This window comes from Telopea speciosissima, chromosome 11 (genome assembly GCF_018873765.1).
Source record: "Telopea speciosissima isolate NSW1024214 ecotype Mountain lineage chromosome 11, Tspe_v1, whole genome shotgun sequence".
Lineage (NCBI taxonomy): Eukaryota > Viridiplantae > Streptophyta > Magnoliopsida > Proteales > Proteaceae > Telopea > Telopea speciosissima.
Genome location: NC_057926.1, coordinates 366,978 through 380,983, shown reverse-complemented (window position 1 = coordinate 380,983; position 14,006 = coordinate 366,978). Strand labels below are relative to the sequence as shown.

Sequence of the window (14,006 nt, the reverse complement as noted above, 5' to 3'; positions counted from 1 at the left end):
AAAAATCCTCAATTTCTCATCGCTACCTCCACGCACATCTGATCCAAATTCATCAATTGGTTGCCCAGGTCATCATGATGGAGGGAAAGTTCGAATGCTATGGTCATAATATCCTGCCTTTCTAGTCTGAAGTCCTAAGACTTACAATGGCAAACACCAGGCCAGTAATCAACTGGAGAAACTGATTTGAAGCGGCTGTGAAACTACCATCTTTGAGCAAGTGGCCTGCCTTTTTCAGCATTACCCATGGTTTCTTCTTCATCTGTAAAGATATCGTATAGAAAATGCATGCAACAAAGCGTGCCAAACATGTTGCCCATTTAAATTCAACTAGGCCCTACTAACAAGTGAGAGGGATGGCAGGAGAGGAACGACAGAAACGACATGGAATAATACTGAAAGTGATTGATTCAGAAACACAGCTTAAATCAATCAACTTATTTCAGCAGAGGGGGCATAGGATGGGCGAATTCTATTTGCTAATGGCCTTGCAATGAGCCCGTCGGTGACCCATCCAGCCAATTGCCCATCATGTTTGACATGGTTGAATTCCCTCTGCACATAATCCAAAGATATTTGAAGCCTTCCTCCAAACCTACAGTCATTGGCAACGCTTCCTGACTCAATTCCCATGTTCTTCTCCAGCCAGTATAGATAATTGACATGGAACAGTGACTTCAGCATGTCTTGCGGTGATGAATCCTCTCTAAGTATTACCTGACCAGGACATATTCCAAGATGCAGTAAGACGTCTGTTGGAGTTCCAGAGAAGCAAAAGACAAATTTGTAGTAAACAAACAATATAAAGAAGGGAGAGGGCTCTCTGAGCAAACAAGGTATACTACTCCCTCTCACATTGTTTTTTCAAATTAATGTTCCTCTCTCCTTAAAACAATTAATATAATAATGAATGTAAGGAGGCACAGTGTACGCCTTTCCCATAAAAAAAAAGATAAGAAAAACAAAGACAGAAGCCACTTTGCCTTTTCTTTTCCTTCCCCCCCCCCCTCCCCACCTTCTATTTTCTTGGTTTTTTCAGAATTGTTGGTGGTTTTACTTACACAGAATCTGCCATTGTGCTCTGCCAACATATAGCCATCGTTTTTGTACAGATCAAACAAGGCCAGTGCATCCTCCTTGCTGTTGATAACTTCACTAAGTTTGAATCCAAGCTGCAGACGGCACTCAATTTGAGCTGCTGCATCTTTGGCTTCTACTGAGAGTACTTGTGATTGTGCCTGATGAGGAGTGATACATGAAAATCAGAATGGAATGAGAAACTTTTCTATTTGCCTGCTGCCTGCCTCATACCGCTCCCTGACCGGGCTTGTGAAAATAAGTAAATGACATTTTACATAGCAAGATTCAAAATTATTAGGTTCATCACTGATTGTCATTAAACTTTATGCAAAGAAAAGGACCATTGTAGTTCAGACATGAAAGAATCAATAATTGTTGAAATTTATCCAGAATATAGGCACAGTATCAGGCGTAACAATAGCATGCATGGGTAGCCATATCAAATTTATCTAACAAGAATTCGGATAAGTTTGCTAAGGTTCTTGGCTGGGAGAAAGAGGAGTGGCCTTTCAAATACTTGGTCTTGCCTCTCAGGATAAATTCAAGGTCTGAAGTCTGAACCATTCTGGGAACCAATGCTTCAAAGGTTGAGTAAAAGGTTGCAGGAAAAATTATATATCTGCAAGGCATAGGGTTAATCTGCTTCTGTCAGTTATGCAGAGTTTACCAGTCTATTATATCTAGTTGAGAGAGAAGATTAGAGAATGACTTGGCTTGTCTTTGTATGACAGAGACCTTTCTTATTTGTAGAGAAGATTGGGAAAATAAAGGCATAAAATTGGAATGTAGTATAACTCCATACATGGTATGGAGTACAAGGCTAGGCTGTACATGAGCTATAATCCTTATCCTTAACACTCCCCTCAAGTTAGTGCATTAGTATCTCTCATGCCCAACTTGCACACAATAGGATGAAATAACTTGCAATTTAAACCCTTCTTAAATACATCGGTTAACTGATTTTCGGATGTGATAAACAGAATACAAATTGAACCTTGGTCAAGCTTCTCTTTGATGAAGTGTGTCAATCTCCATATGCTTGGTCCTAACACGCTGCACTGGGTTATGAGATGTACCGCGATGATTGCAGTTTTGTTATCACAGTAGAGCCTAATAGGCTCTCTATGTATCACCCCAAGGTCACCAAGTAACACTGTGGCCATATAAGCTCACAAACACCTTGAGACATTGCTCGGTATTCCACCACTGCACTAGATCTGGATCATAGTTTTTTTGTGGATGAATAAAAATTTAATTACGAAGAAAGGAGGGGGAATAAACAAGCCCTAGGGCCAACAAAACTGAAGCTAAAGACTAGCTAGGGCGCAAAATGGAGGTAGGGAGACCGTAGGAGACAACAATCAGCCTGTTCCTTGGGGTATCCGTAACACTACCCAAGGGAAGGGAACTCGCTTTAGATGAAACATCGAAGAAGATGGCCTTCCAAATCTTGTCGAAAGAGCGGGAGTTGGAAGTCCATCTTCTAAGGTTACGTTCCATCCAAATGTGGGAGATAGTAGCACAAAAGGCAAACTTGCCAACCATGTCACAAATCGAATTCCCTCTAAAAGTCATATCAATCCAAACCCATTCCCTGGATAGGGGGAGAGGCCTTCTTCGAGCAGGCCAGCAATGACGAAGGACCTGATTCTTGATGGAGGCAGCAAAGGGGCAAGTGAAGAACAAATGGTCTGCATCTTCGTGCCCATTCCAACAGAGACAACAGCTGGGGGAGACTTGCATGTGGCGATGGATGAGGAAGGCTCGGGTGGGGAGGCAGTTTGCTAGGGCACGCCAAGCGGTGAAGCTCTGGCGAGGGATGTGCCCTTTGAACCAAATCACTTTATGCCAAGGACAGGGGGTCCCTCTATGTCTAACCATGTCCCAAGCGGAGTGGGAGCTGAAGATGCCGGAGGGGGAGGGAAGCCACAAAATGGAGTCACCTTTGCCTCTGTGACCAGGGGGAATAGGGGGGAGGGAGCTCCAAAAATCAGCAAGGGGAGGGGGGGAAGGGGGAGGGGGGAGGGGACCAAGTGCCTCTGGTGATGATGGAAGCCACAGGGGCAAATCTGTCCAAGCCGGATGCATAGATGACACGGGGGCTGACAATGGAGGCAAGGACACCTGAAGGATGCCAATAGTCAAGCCAAAGATAGGTCTGCAACCCATCATCAATCCTGCAAGATATAGCACCCCTGGCTATATGCCTCACCTGGAGAATTCTGCGCCAAATCCAGGAGGAGTCAGGGGTAGAGCTGACAGTCCAAATAGAGTCTCTACGACCAACATACACCCAGGAAGTCTAAATACTAGATTTGTTGGTTAGGAGTTTCCAAAGCAACTTGATAGAACCAGCCATGTTGACATCTATAATCCTTCTGGATCATAGTTAGTAAGTTTAGGTACGGCAATAATACGGAAACGAACACGTACGGCAATTAATTGGCCCACACGGCAATAGTTTGGTTTTAAAAATTCGGTGCAATAAAACGTGTACGGCAATTATATGGTCCGTGGTTAATACGTGTTTTAATACTGGTTGCTCTGAAATAGTAAAGGAGCAAAAATACGGGTATCCAAATAAAAAAACAATCTCGAAAGTTTCCTTAAAAACTGTGATGATTCATTCTATTGATACCTAATCATTAAGAATAACACTCAACTAGCCATCAAAACTATTAAACAAATGCACCACCCAACCATTTATAATCAATAAAATAAGAAAACATTAACATAAAATTTTATTACCCTAATAAAATACAGAAAAATACCAATTTGGATATAGATTTAGTAGGATCGAGGGATTACTTTTCTTACAAGCTTTGTTATCATTGCTCCCTAGACCCTAATTGTAAAATCCTTTTCTTGAGATCCAAAGGACTACAGATTTAATTTGTGGAGCTAGTGGAAGGCCACCATGACTTTGATCCCATATGGACCATTACATACCAAGACATTGCTTTATCACAAAAAAAGAACCACCCAAGGCATTATTTAGAACAACTACATGCAAAACACAAAGAACTCTCTAAGAAAATTGAGCAGCGGAACCGGCTGAAGACAAATGGGGTCCATGCAAATTATAGACTAATAAGGTCATAAGCAACAAAGCAAAAGAAAAAAAAGAAGAAAGGAATTACCCTGCACCATGAATCGAAAACAATTAACACAAATAAAAAAACCCCTAGTTTGTGAAGAATTGCAGATCTAAATAAATCTTATCAACTCAAACACACACACACACATAGAGAGAGAGAGAGAGAGATAAAGAAAGAAGGATTAAAGATACCTGGAATTGATGGATATGAACTAGAACCTGAGTGCTTGAGAGTAGATGGTTTGCTAGAAGCCTAGAACAAGTCTTCTTTTTTTTTTTTGGTGCAATAGAATGAGAGTTTTCGGGTGTTGGGGGTTTTCTCACCGGTTTTTGGGTTTTAGGTTTTAGTTTTTTATTTTGTTTAATTAAATAAAAAACATTAATATGACAATTAATACGGCTGTTCTTAAGAGTCACGTACAAATTTAAGCTACCTCATAGAATACGGTAAGAGTCAGGTTATTGAATTATATGGTCGGATACGGCAATTAATACACAAACTTACTAACTATGATCTGGATAACACTGGCTACTTCTTGCTTCCCCAAGTAATAAGATCCCCTCCAAGAAAAGTACAATATCCAGAAGTAGACCATCGATCATCTATAGAGTCTGCCCAGTCTGCATCTGTAAAAGCTTCTAGTTTCAAGTTGCCATAGTTAGAGAATAAAATGCCCTTTCCTGGAGCTGATTTCAAATATCTCAGAATACAGTACACGGCCTCAAGATGTGTAGTATGTGGATCATGTAGAAACCGGCTAACCACCCCTACAACATAGGCATTATCTGGTTGGGTATGACAGAGGTATATCAACCTTCCGACATCTATCGGATCACCACCTTTACTGCATAATTGATGGTTGACCTCGATAGGGGAATCTACAAGTTTACATCGAGCATACCAGTCTCACTGAAAAGGTAATGCGGGACAGAATAGGAGGGGGGAAATCTGAAAGAAATCAGAGGGGGGGGGAGAAGCCGTGAGAAGAAGAAGGGGGGAGGTGTGCCCACGCAAAAAGAAGAAGGGGGGGTGTGCCCACGGACAAACTCACTTTGTTTTCAATTCATTCTTGCATATCATTATGATGGGGGGGGGGATTACATCTATTTATAAAACCCAAAAATAAAGACTACTAATTACGTACTTGATGCAGATTCATCACCGAAATGGGCTTATTTCTTTAGAAATAAGTCTAGGGTTGGAATGGCCTTTGATCCCAAGGGTTTTCTATGTAATAGGCCACTTTAAAGAGCCTAAATTAGGGGGTTTATAGGTTGCATACGGGATTAGCCCAATACTTAGTTTATTTTTATGTTTTTTTAATTGAACCGGTTTGAATTGGTTCAATTTAAGTGATCATGTGACTTGGTTAAGTGGTCATGTGATGTAAGTTGGGCTGGATTAGGACTCTATAAGTCCAGCCATGTTTTGAGTCAATTTCTTTTAGTATTTTAGTTTCCTAGTCAGTTTAAGTTACCTAATAGGTTAAGGATTGGGTTAGGCCTTTCTTTTTAAGAGTAGAAGCCTATTTTTGAGTCTTTTATATAAGGTTGTAAGGGAGCAAAGCCTTGGATACGAATTTGATTAATGAAAAAAGATTTTGCTTGTTGGCTGCCATTGTTGCTGCTCCTGTGCTCCTTGTGAGTGTGCAACCTTGTGGTTCTATCAAGGTGGAAAGGGATTGGTGGAATCTGATCGACTCCTTGCGCCGTAACTACCGGGAGGATCCCAATTCGAAGGTGGTTCTATCCTTCACTTCTGTCCAAGCTGCTGCTAGTGGATTTCTGCTGCAACTTGTTCATTAATTTCTTCTTCTAATCCTCTACTCCCTTCCCCAATTGATCCCCCTTTATTTTTGCTTGAATTCCATTAAACCCTAATTCTATTAAACTCTAGATCTTGCTGCTCAGCCATATTTGTCCATCAAAACCCTAACCCCCTCATCCTTCATTAATTTCCCCAAAACCCATAGTCAATCCTGACTTACTGCCCAGTTTTACAGAATTTTCAAAACACTTAAAACTCTATAATACCTTCATTATTAGAGTCCTATAAACCTGCCTAGCCATACCCCCTAAGCCCCCCTTACATTATCCTAACCTAAGCCTTAGTTTCACCTAAAACTGCAATTCTGTCCTACTGAAACTGCAGAACCAACAGCCCCTTAATTCCTTGTTATTGGTCCTGGTTTAATTGGCTTCTAGTAGGGCTTTACCCTATCTAGAACTACATTAGTACTAAAACCAGACTAACTAAAATAGAAACCCATAAAACTCAAATTGGAAATTGCCCTATATGTCTAATGACTACCTTAAAATAAAAGATTATGTAATAATTTCCCAAATAAAATAAACTTCCTAAAATCCTACTAGATCCAAACACTCAAACTAGACCTGGTTCAACTGGGTTTGGGTTGGTCCAATGTAGTACACTAGTTGGGTCGGCTCGGTCCAAGATCGTCCTGCATCAACTCTCCCGTGGTTAAGAAAAACTCTCCCATGAGTTTTAAAGAAGGAAAGGATCAGCACCACTTGACCAGCATACATGATCAAAAGCTTAGATGGGGTGATGATCCCGCACATTTCCCGATCAACCGTTACAATCTCCCGATGATCGTCAACAAATGATATGACTTTGATTGGAATGTGACCACGGGGTTTTGCCATTGTAATCGGACCATTGATTGGTTCCACGTTTGGAATATTGATCGGATCGTTCAGCTCCACCTTTTCTTGAACGACTATCGAGCCATCACGTCTATCCATGGTGGCTCGCCTTTTGGCTCTTCAGAGACATCTTCAGTAGGGTTTTCTGTCAGTGCAATAGAATCTCCTGGAAGTGATTCAGTCGGTGATGCCTCAATCACAATTTTGCTATCTTTCAGTGCTGAAGGCACGGATGTGTTCTTGAAACCCGTTCACCGATTGTAGTTCAATTGTACCTCACTTAGGCATGAAAATTGGATGTTCAGTGTACAACAATCATCATAAATATACGGCCTTGAAGAATATTCCTTGCTGAAACGACATTTAGGAGTGACTGTTACTGGACATAAGCAATAGCAGACTGATGAAATATCTTGATCTTTTCAACAAATCCATGAGGAGAAAACACTTGATGCAACACTTTCACAGTTATAGGACAGAGCAGCTAGTGGATTGTAACGAAAAGAATTCGGTTGGGTTGTGGTTTGGAGAACATTGATAGCACAATTGTAAATCCAATGAAGTTTATAAGGACGGTGGAAGAATTGTAATTAAACTGAAATTGCTAAATGGATGGCAGATTTGTAATATGGAGATTCAACTATAATTCTGGATGACACATGAGAGATGCGGGGGTAGACTTGGAACTAAAAACAAAAATAGGACAAACAGGAATATGGGGGGTAGGTGAGGGATATTACTGGAAAGTGATGTATTAAAAGAAGACACAAAAGAGAAATCGTCTCTTCCTTAGCTGAAATCCATGGCGGAAAATCCAGGAGCAGAAGGAGAGAACTCCTTCGTTCGGTCTCGGATGGGCCAGAAACTTCAAGACGAGGCCGCTTTTGCCTAGAGTTATGTAACCTCGAACTTCCAATCTTTGAATAGGAAGCTGAATATCAAAGTACACTGCTGCAATCAAATCTGGCACAAGTTGCAGAACCAGATCTGGTGTCGAGTCGATATCTCTCAGCCGGAGAAGGTCTAGATCCAGAAATTCAAGGGCTTTGCTCACCTAGAGCAGCCCTACTTTCTCCCAAGTTCTTGTGTTGATTGAAGCTGTAATGATTGAGTTTCGATAAACTCTGCTTGTTCACTTATGCCCAAAACAGAAAACTGGGAAGCGATTCTCTCTCTCTCTCTCTGAAACTTTTTTCCTTTCTTGTTTTTTTTCTCGGTGGAACCTGAAGAGGGAAAAGGAAGACGGTGGGGTTGGTGCTGGAAAAAAAAAAAAAAAATGAGAAGGGGTGGTTCGAATGGTTTCCAGAAAGGGGGAAAAGAAACGATGGGATTCAAGGCTTTTTTTTTTTTTCCTTCTTCTGGTTCTGGCGGAATCAAGAAGGTGGGTGATGGTGGGTTGGGGATTATGTTCAGGGGATCGAAAGGGATGGGATTGGGGTCTGGGTTTTCGATTGGACCTCTGTGTATAGAGATGACTCATTTTTTTTTTTTTGTCGGTCACAGATGGGAAATGGAAGGATGGGTTGGGGATTCAGCGGAAGTTGTTATGGGGAAGAGATGAGATGGGGTTGGGCTTGGTGGTATGGTTTCTGTTTAAGTTCGGTCACAACTGTAGCAAAGAGGAAATAGAAAAGGGAAGGACGAGGAATAGAATGGGGAAAAGTGAGACTGAGGAAAGAAGAATCAGAGGGAGCAAGAGAGAGAGGGGGAGAGATTCACCCAGGTTTGGGCTGTGATACCAGATAATGCGGGACAGAATAGGAGGGGGGAAATCTGAAAGAAATCAGATGGATGGGAGGGGGGGGGGGGAGAAGAAGCCGTGAGAAGAAGAAGGGGGGAGGTGTGCCCACGCACAGAGAAGAAGTGGGGGGTTAGCCCACGCACAAAGAAGGAGGGGGGTGTGCACACGCACAAACTCACTTTGTTTTCAATTCATTCTTGCATATCATTATGATGGGGGGGGGGGGGATTACATCTATTTATAAAACCCAAAAATAAAGACTACTAATTACTTACTAAAACCAGACTAACTAAAATAGAAACCCATAAAACTCAACTTGGAAATTTCCCTATATGTCTAATGACTACCTTAAAATAAAAGATTACATAATAATTTCCCAAATAAAATAAACTTCCTAAAATCCGACTAGATCCAAACACTCAAACTGAACCTGGTTCAACTAGGTTTGGGTTGGTCCAATGTAGTACACTAGTTAGGTTGGCCCGGTCCAAGATTGTCCTACATCAGAAGGTCAACAACATATTTTCTCTGGGAAATAAAGATACCCCTACTGGATCCTGCTACCTCTATTCCTAGGAAAGTATCTGAGAAGACCCAAAACCTTGATCTCAAACTCCTTAGCCAATTGAGATTTCAACTTGGATATCTTTGCATTATAACTGCCTGAAACCATAGTTAGTAAGTTCGGGAACGACATTAATACGGGAACGGATACGTATGGCAGTCAAACGGACTATACGGCAATAATACTTTTCAAAAAATCCAGCGTAATAATACGCTACGGCAATAATACGGTACGTGTTTAATACGTGTATAATACGACTGTTCTGTAAAAATCCGGGAGCAAAAATACTTGCATATATTCACTATGCAACAGACCTGTACACCTAATAAACACAATAATAGCATTTACTGATGTGCCTAAATATATAGTTTGAAAGCAATAGGGATTAGAGAGAGAGAGAGAGAGAGAGAGAGAGAAAGAGAGAGGGAGCTGTTGGTTGGCAACCAATGACAAATGGAAGGAGAGCTAAGGAGAGGTCCCGTGTGAAAGGAAGGAAGAAATGGCTAAATGGGTATGAGGTAAAGGGAGATAGATGGTTACTAACAAATCACCCAAAAACTAATAAAATTTACTACTTACAATTAAGAACTTTTATAAAAATGAAGAGGAAAAAGAAAGAGGATGAGGTGGGCAAACAACCCCCAAGTACGGAAAAGTGATGGTTGTCTGAAGAAACAATAGGTCATGAACCACCGTTACCGTTTCTATAGAGACACCACCATCACTATCACCATCTTATTAGTTTCATGTTATAAGCACAGAAACACAGACATGAAACAGTTATGTTTTTTTTTTTTCCCATTTCTTAATTTACTCTTTTAGATTGGAAATTTGAAAAGGGCTGTGGTGTGAATCACACCGTGTGATCATGAAGTGTAGAAAATATTGTCTATAACAAATAAAAATAAATGAAAAAATAAGTCAAGAAAAAAATTCAGGAGTCTCCTAGAAAAGTGGGACGGGTGGCGCAGGTTAAGGGTTTTGGTGTTCACGTGGGTTTTGGGCATGGCGGCTCCTCCTAGGGAGGATCGGCCCCCTGATCCTCCACCTCGGCTTGGAGTGGGTCATGGTGGGGCTGCTTCATTTGCTGCTGTGGTTACCAGGTCGATTTCGCTGCCACCTGTCTCAGTCGAGATTAAAAAGCCTTCGTTGTTTTATGGAAGCCCTGCTGTCTTCTTCTCAACGGAGGAGTTGAATCTCTCGGAGATGGCGTTCGCGACTTCCCTGGTTGCCAAGTGCAGCTATGGGAAACCCTCTCTGTTCATGATCAAGGAGTCCATTCGCAAGGCGTTGCACCTGCAGGGGGATTTTGTGGTTTCGACGCTCGACCCACGCCATGTTCTTCTGCGGTTCGCGGCTCAAGCTGATTTTGTAAAGGTTTGGATGAAGGAACAGTTGCATATTTAGGGGTTTCATTTCCGTTTTATGAAGTGGACTGCGGCTTTTGTCTTGGGTTGGGAGTCTCCATTGGCGCCAGTGTGGATCTCGCTGCCGGGGCTGCCTGTGAATTTGTATCAGGGGAACTTCTTGAAATCTATTGCAGGGGCTGTTGGCAAGGTGCTGAAGGTGGATGGAGCCACAACGAGTTGCACACGCACGGTGGCACCTCGTGTGTGTGTGGAATTGGACCTGCGAGACCCTCCTCCTGAGAAGGTTTGGGTTGGGTGTGGTGCGAGTGGTTTCTTCCAGGCGGTGGTGTATGAGAGGCTCCCTTCATACTGCTCTGTGTGCTCGAAGATTGGACATGTGAAAGATGTTTGCCGGAAAGTCCAGAGGCAGAGACCTGCAGGGGTTCGAACTGAGGTTGCAGCGGTGGTGCATAACGCTGCAGAGGTGGCTGCGACTGATTTGGTGGAGGACAGAAGGTCTACCGATGGGGTCTTTATTCCACGAGGTGAGGGTACCTCGACAGGGAGGGGTAGAGAGATTAGGGAGGCTGATGCCCAGGGACTCACGGGGTTACCTCGGCGGAGGAGTGGCCGTTGGAAGCAGGTTAGGCGGCAGGCCAGGGAGGAACTGGCGGAGGGCTGCAATGCTTTGGCTGTAGCTCCCAGCGCTGGAGGTGCTATCGAGGCAGAGGAGGGGATCATTCCTTGCGTTGCAGAGGAAGGGGAGCTTCCAGATTTGACTCTTGAAGCCGATAGGGATCAGACACGTGAAGCTGAAAGGGAGCGAACTGTGGTTTTGGAGTCCCCGGAAGAGTCTTGTAATTCGGTGGGAGCAGGGAACAGACAGCTTTCGTCATCTCTTTGTGAAGACACTGAGCCTTTTTTCGAGAAGGGAGTGGCTCCGGCAGGGTCGAGGGATGATGGGCAGGGGCTGGCTCCAGGGCAGGACGAGACAAGCCGTGAGGTGCTGATGGATAGTCTGAGGGCCTTTAAGGCCACACTGCCGGATAGGGTGAACAGGTTGGTTGAGAGGCTGCCAGAGATTCGTGAGGGGGCTTCGTTTGGATGGGAGAGGCCTCCAGGGGCAGAGCCTGAGTCTGCTCTGGTGGGCCGCGGTGCGGGAAGGCGATTGCAACAGCGAGCTGTTTGTTTGAATGCAGCCTTGGTGTACAAGAGGAAGAAGATCAGGAAGGCCAGGACGGGAAGGAGGGCACTCGAAGGGGCCCAGAGGCGTGTAACGAGATCGATGAGGTCGGCAATTGCCTCTTTAGACTCTGTTCAATGAGTTGCATCTTTTGGAATGCGCACGGGGTTGGAAACAAGCCCATTTGCAGGCGTTTAAAAGCTCTTGTAAGCTTGCATAAGGTAGAGATGGTTGCGATAGCTGAACCTAAAGCTCAGGTTGCCAAGTCATGCTTAGTGAGGAGATGGATAGGGATGGATTCAGTCCACACGACGGACAGGTTATGGATTTTCTGGAGGTCGTCAGTGCAAGTTAGGGTGGTTGAGGAGCACGGGTAGTACATCACGGTTGAATGTGGAGGGGGTGGGACAGGCTCCTATGTCCTTACCTTTGTTCATGGTTTATGCTCTAGGGTGGAGAGAAGGGAACTATGGGAGAGGCTGGAAGCCTTTTCTCTTTCGGTCACTTTACCATGGGCGGTTGGGGGGGATTTCAACGTGGTAGCGTCTGCGATGGAGAAAGTGGGCAGCAGACCAGTGTGCTCCTTATCTATGGAGGAGTTTGGTAGTTTCTGTAATAGAGCAGCTCTTATTGATGCCGGCTACAGTGGTAGTATGTTCACCTGGTCCAATAACCAGGCAGGTGCAAGTAGGGTCTTGGCTAGGCTGGACAGGTTTCTTGTGAATGCGAATTGGGCGAATTCTTTTAGCAGGTGGTCGGTGACTCATTTCAGCAGGACCTACTCTGATCATGCTCCGATTGGCCTCTCTTTTGGGTGGACTCCCCCCGCACCGGGGCTGGTTTTAAATTTCAGCAGATGTGGCTCAGTCACCCAGGTTTCCATGATTTTGTCAAGGGTCAGTGGGATGGGCCGGTGGTGGCCTCGCCTCTGGGGGTTTTGTATTTGAAGCTCAAGAGGCTTCGCATAGCCCTTCGTAGTTGGAATAAGGAGGTGCTTGGAAACATACATCAACGAGTTAGGGATGCAGAGGATGTTGTTTGTAGGGCGGAAACGGAGTTTGATTTGAGGGCTGATGACACCTCTAGAGATACGCTGGGGGCAGCCAAGGCAGCTCTGCAGGAGGTTTTATTGCAGGAGGAGATTTTTTGGAGGCAGAAATCTAGGGTCACTTGGCTGCAGGAGGGGGATCGGAACACGAAGTTCTTTCATGCCACGGTCAATGTCAGGAGGAGGCTGACAGGTGTGCAGAAGATTAGAGGTGCTGATGGAGAGTGGATTTCTAGTATGGAGGGGGTGCAAGAGGAGGCAATGCACCACTTTTCAGAGATCTTTACCTCTCAGGGCAGTGTGGTGGACGAGGACCTTCTTTCTTTAATCCCTTCGCTAGTGTCTGATGCAGATAATGCCTTACTGGTGGAGGCTCCCTCAGTGGAGGAGGTGAAAGGGGCGGTCTTGGCTTTATCCTGTGACAGTGCGCCAGGCCTAGACGGCTTCACGGGGCACTTCTTTACTTCTTGTTGGGAGGTGGTGGGTAATGATGTGTGGGTTGCGGTCAAGGAGTTCTTTGAAGGAGGGACTTGCCTAGAAGCTTTACTTCTGCCAACTTGGTGTTGATTCCGAAGAAAGATGATCCGCAGGTGATGGTAGACATGAGACCCATCAGCCTGTGCAACTTTTCATATAAGATTATTGCTAAGCTCATTTCCACCAGGCTGGCAAGGATTCTGCCTCCGTTGGTGGCGGAGGAGCAGGGGGCATTCGTCCAGGGAAGGTGTATCCATGATAACATTTCCATTGTGCAGGAAGTGTCCCAGGAGCTGAATAGGAGAACTAAGGGTGGTAATGTGATTCTCAAGCTTGACATAGCCAAGGCGTATGACCGGCTGGAGTGGACTTTTTTATGGAAGGTCCTTGCAAAATTTGGGTTTGGTGGCAGCTGGATCGCCCTGATCAAGAAGACAGTTGAGAACTGCTGGTTCTCTGTTGTTCTTGGAGGCAGACAATCAGGCTTTTTCAAGTCTTCCAGAGGTGTGCGTCAAGGGGACCCGCTTGCTCCGGCTCTGTTTATATTGGCAGAGGAGGTGTTAAGTAGAGGTCTGAAGGTGTTGTTCACTGAGGGGCATGCTTCTTATTTTAGACTCCCTAGAGGATGTCCTGGGATTTCCCATAGCCTCTTTACAGATGACACGATAGGGGTTGAAAAACTCGTTAAAGCAGATTATGGGATTTCTTGGCAGATATGAGGGGTTCTTGGGTCAGCTGGTCAATAAACAGAAGAGTTGTTTCGTGGTGGGAGCCAGAGCTACGCAGACTCAAACCAGAA

At 44.3% G+C, this 14,006-nt stretch overlaps 1 protein-coding gene across 1 annotated transcript in view; it reads right to left on the bottom strand.

The window, feature by feature from the left end:
• Positions 1 to 384: 384 nt before the first annotated feature.
• The window catches only part of LOC122646567 (protein root UVB sensitive 1, chloroplastic), a 112,512-nt gene continuing 98,890 nt past the window's right edge, over positions 385 to 14,006 (bottom strand). Inside the window, exons 6-7 of the mRNA XM_043840144.1 lie at positions 1,062 to 1,238; positions 385 to 717 (exon numbers count right to left, since the gene is read on the bottom strand). Coding sequence (XP_043696079.1) covers positions 433 to 717; positions 1,062 to 1,238 — 462 coding nt within the window. The 3' untranslated portion in view covers positions 385 to 432. The remainder of the gene's footprint in view (positions 718 to 1,061; positions 1,239 to 14,006) is intronic.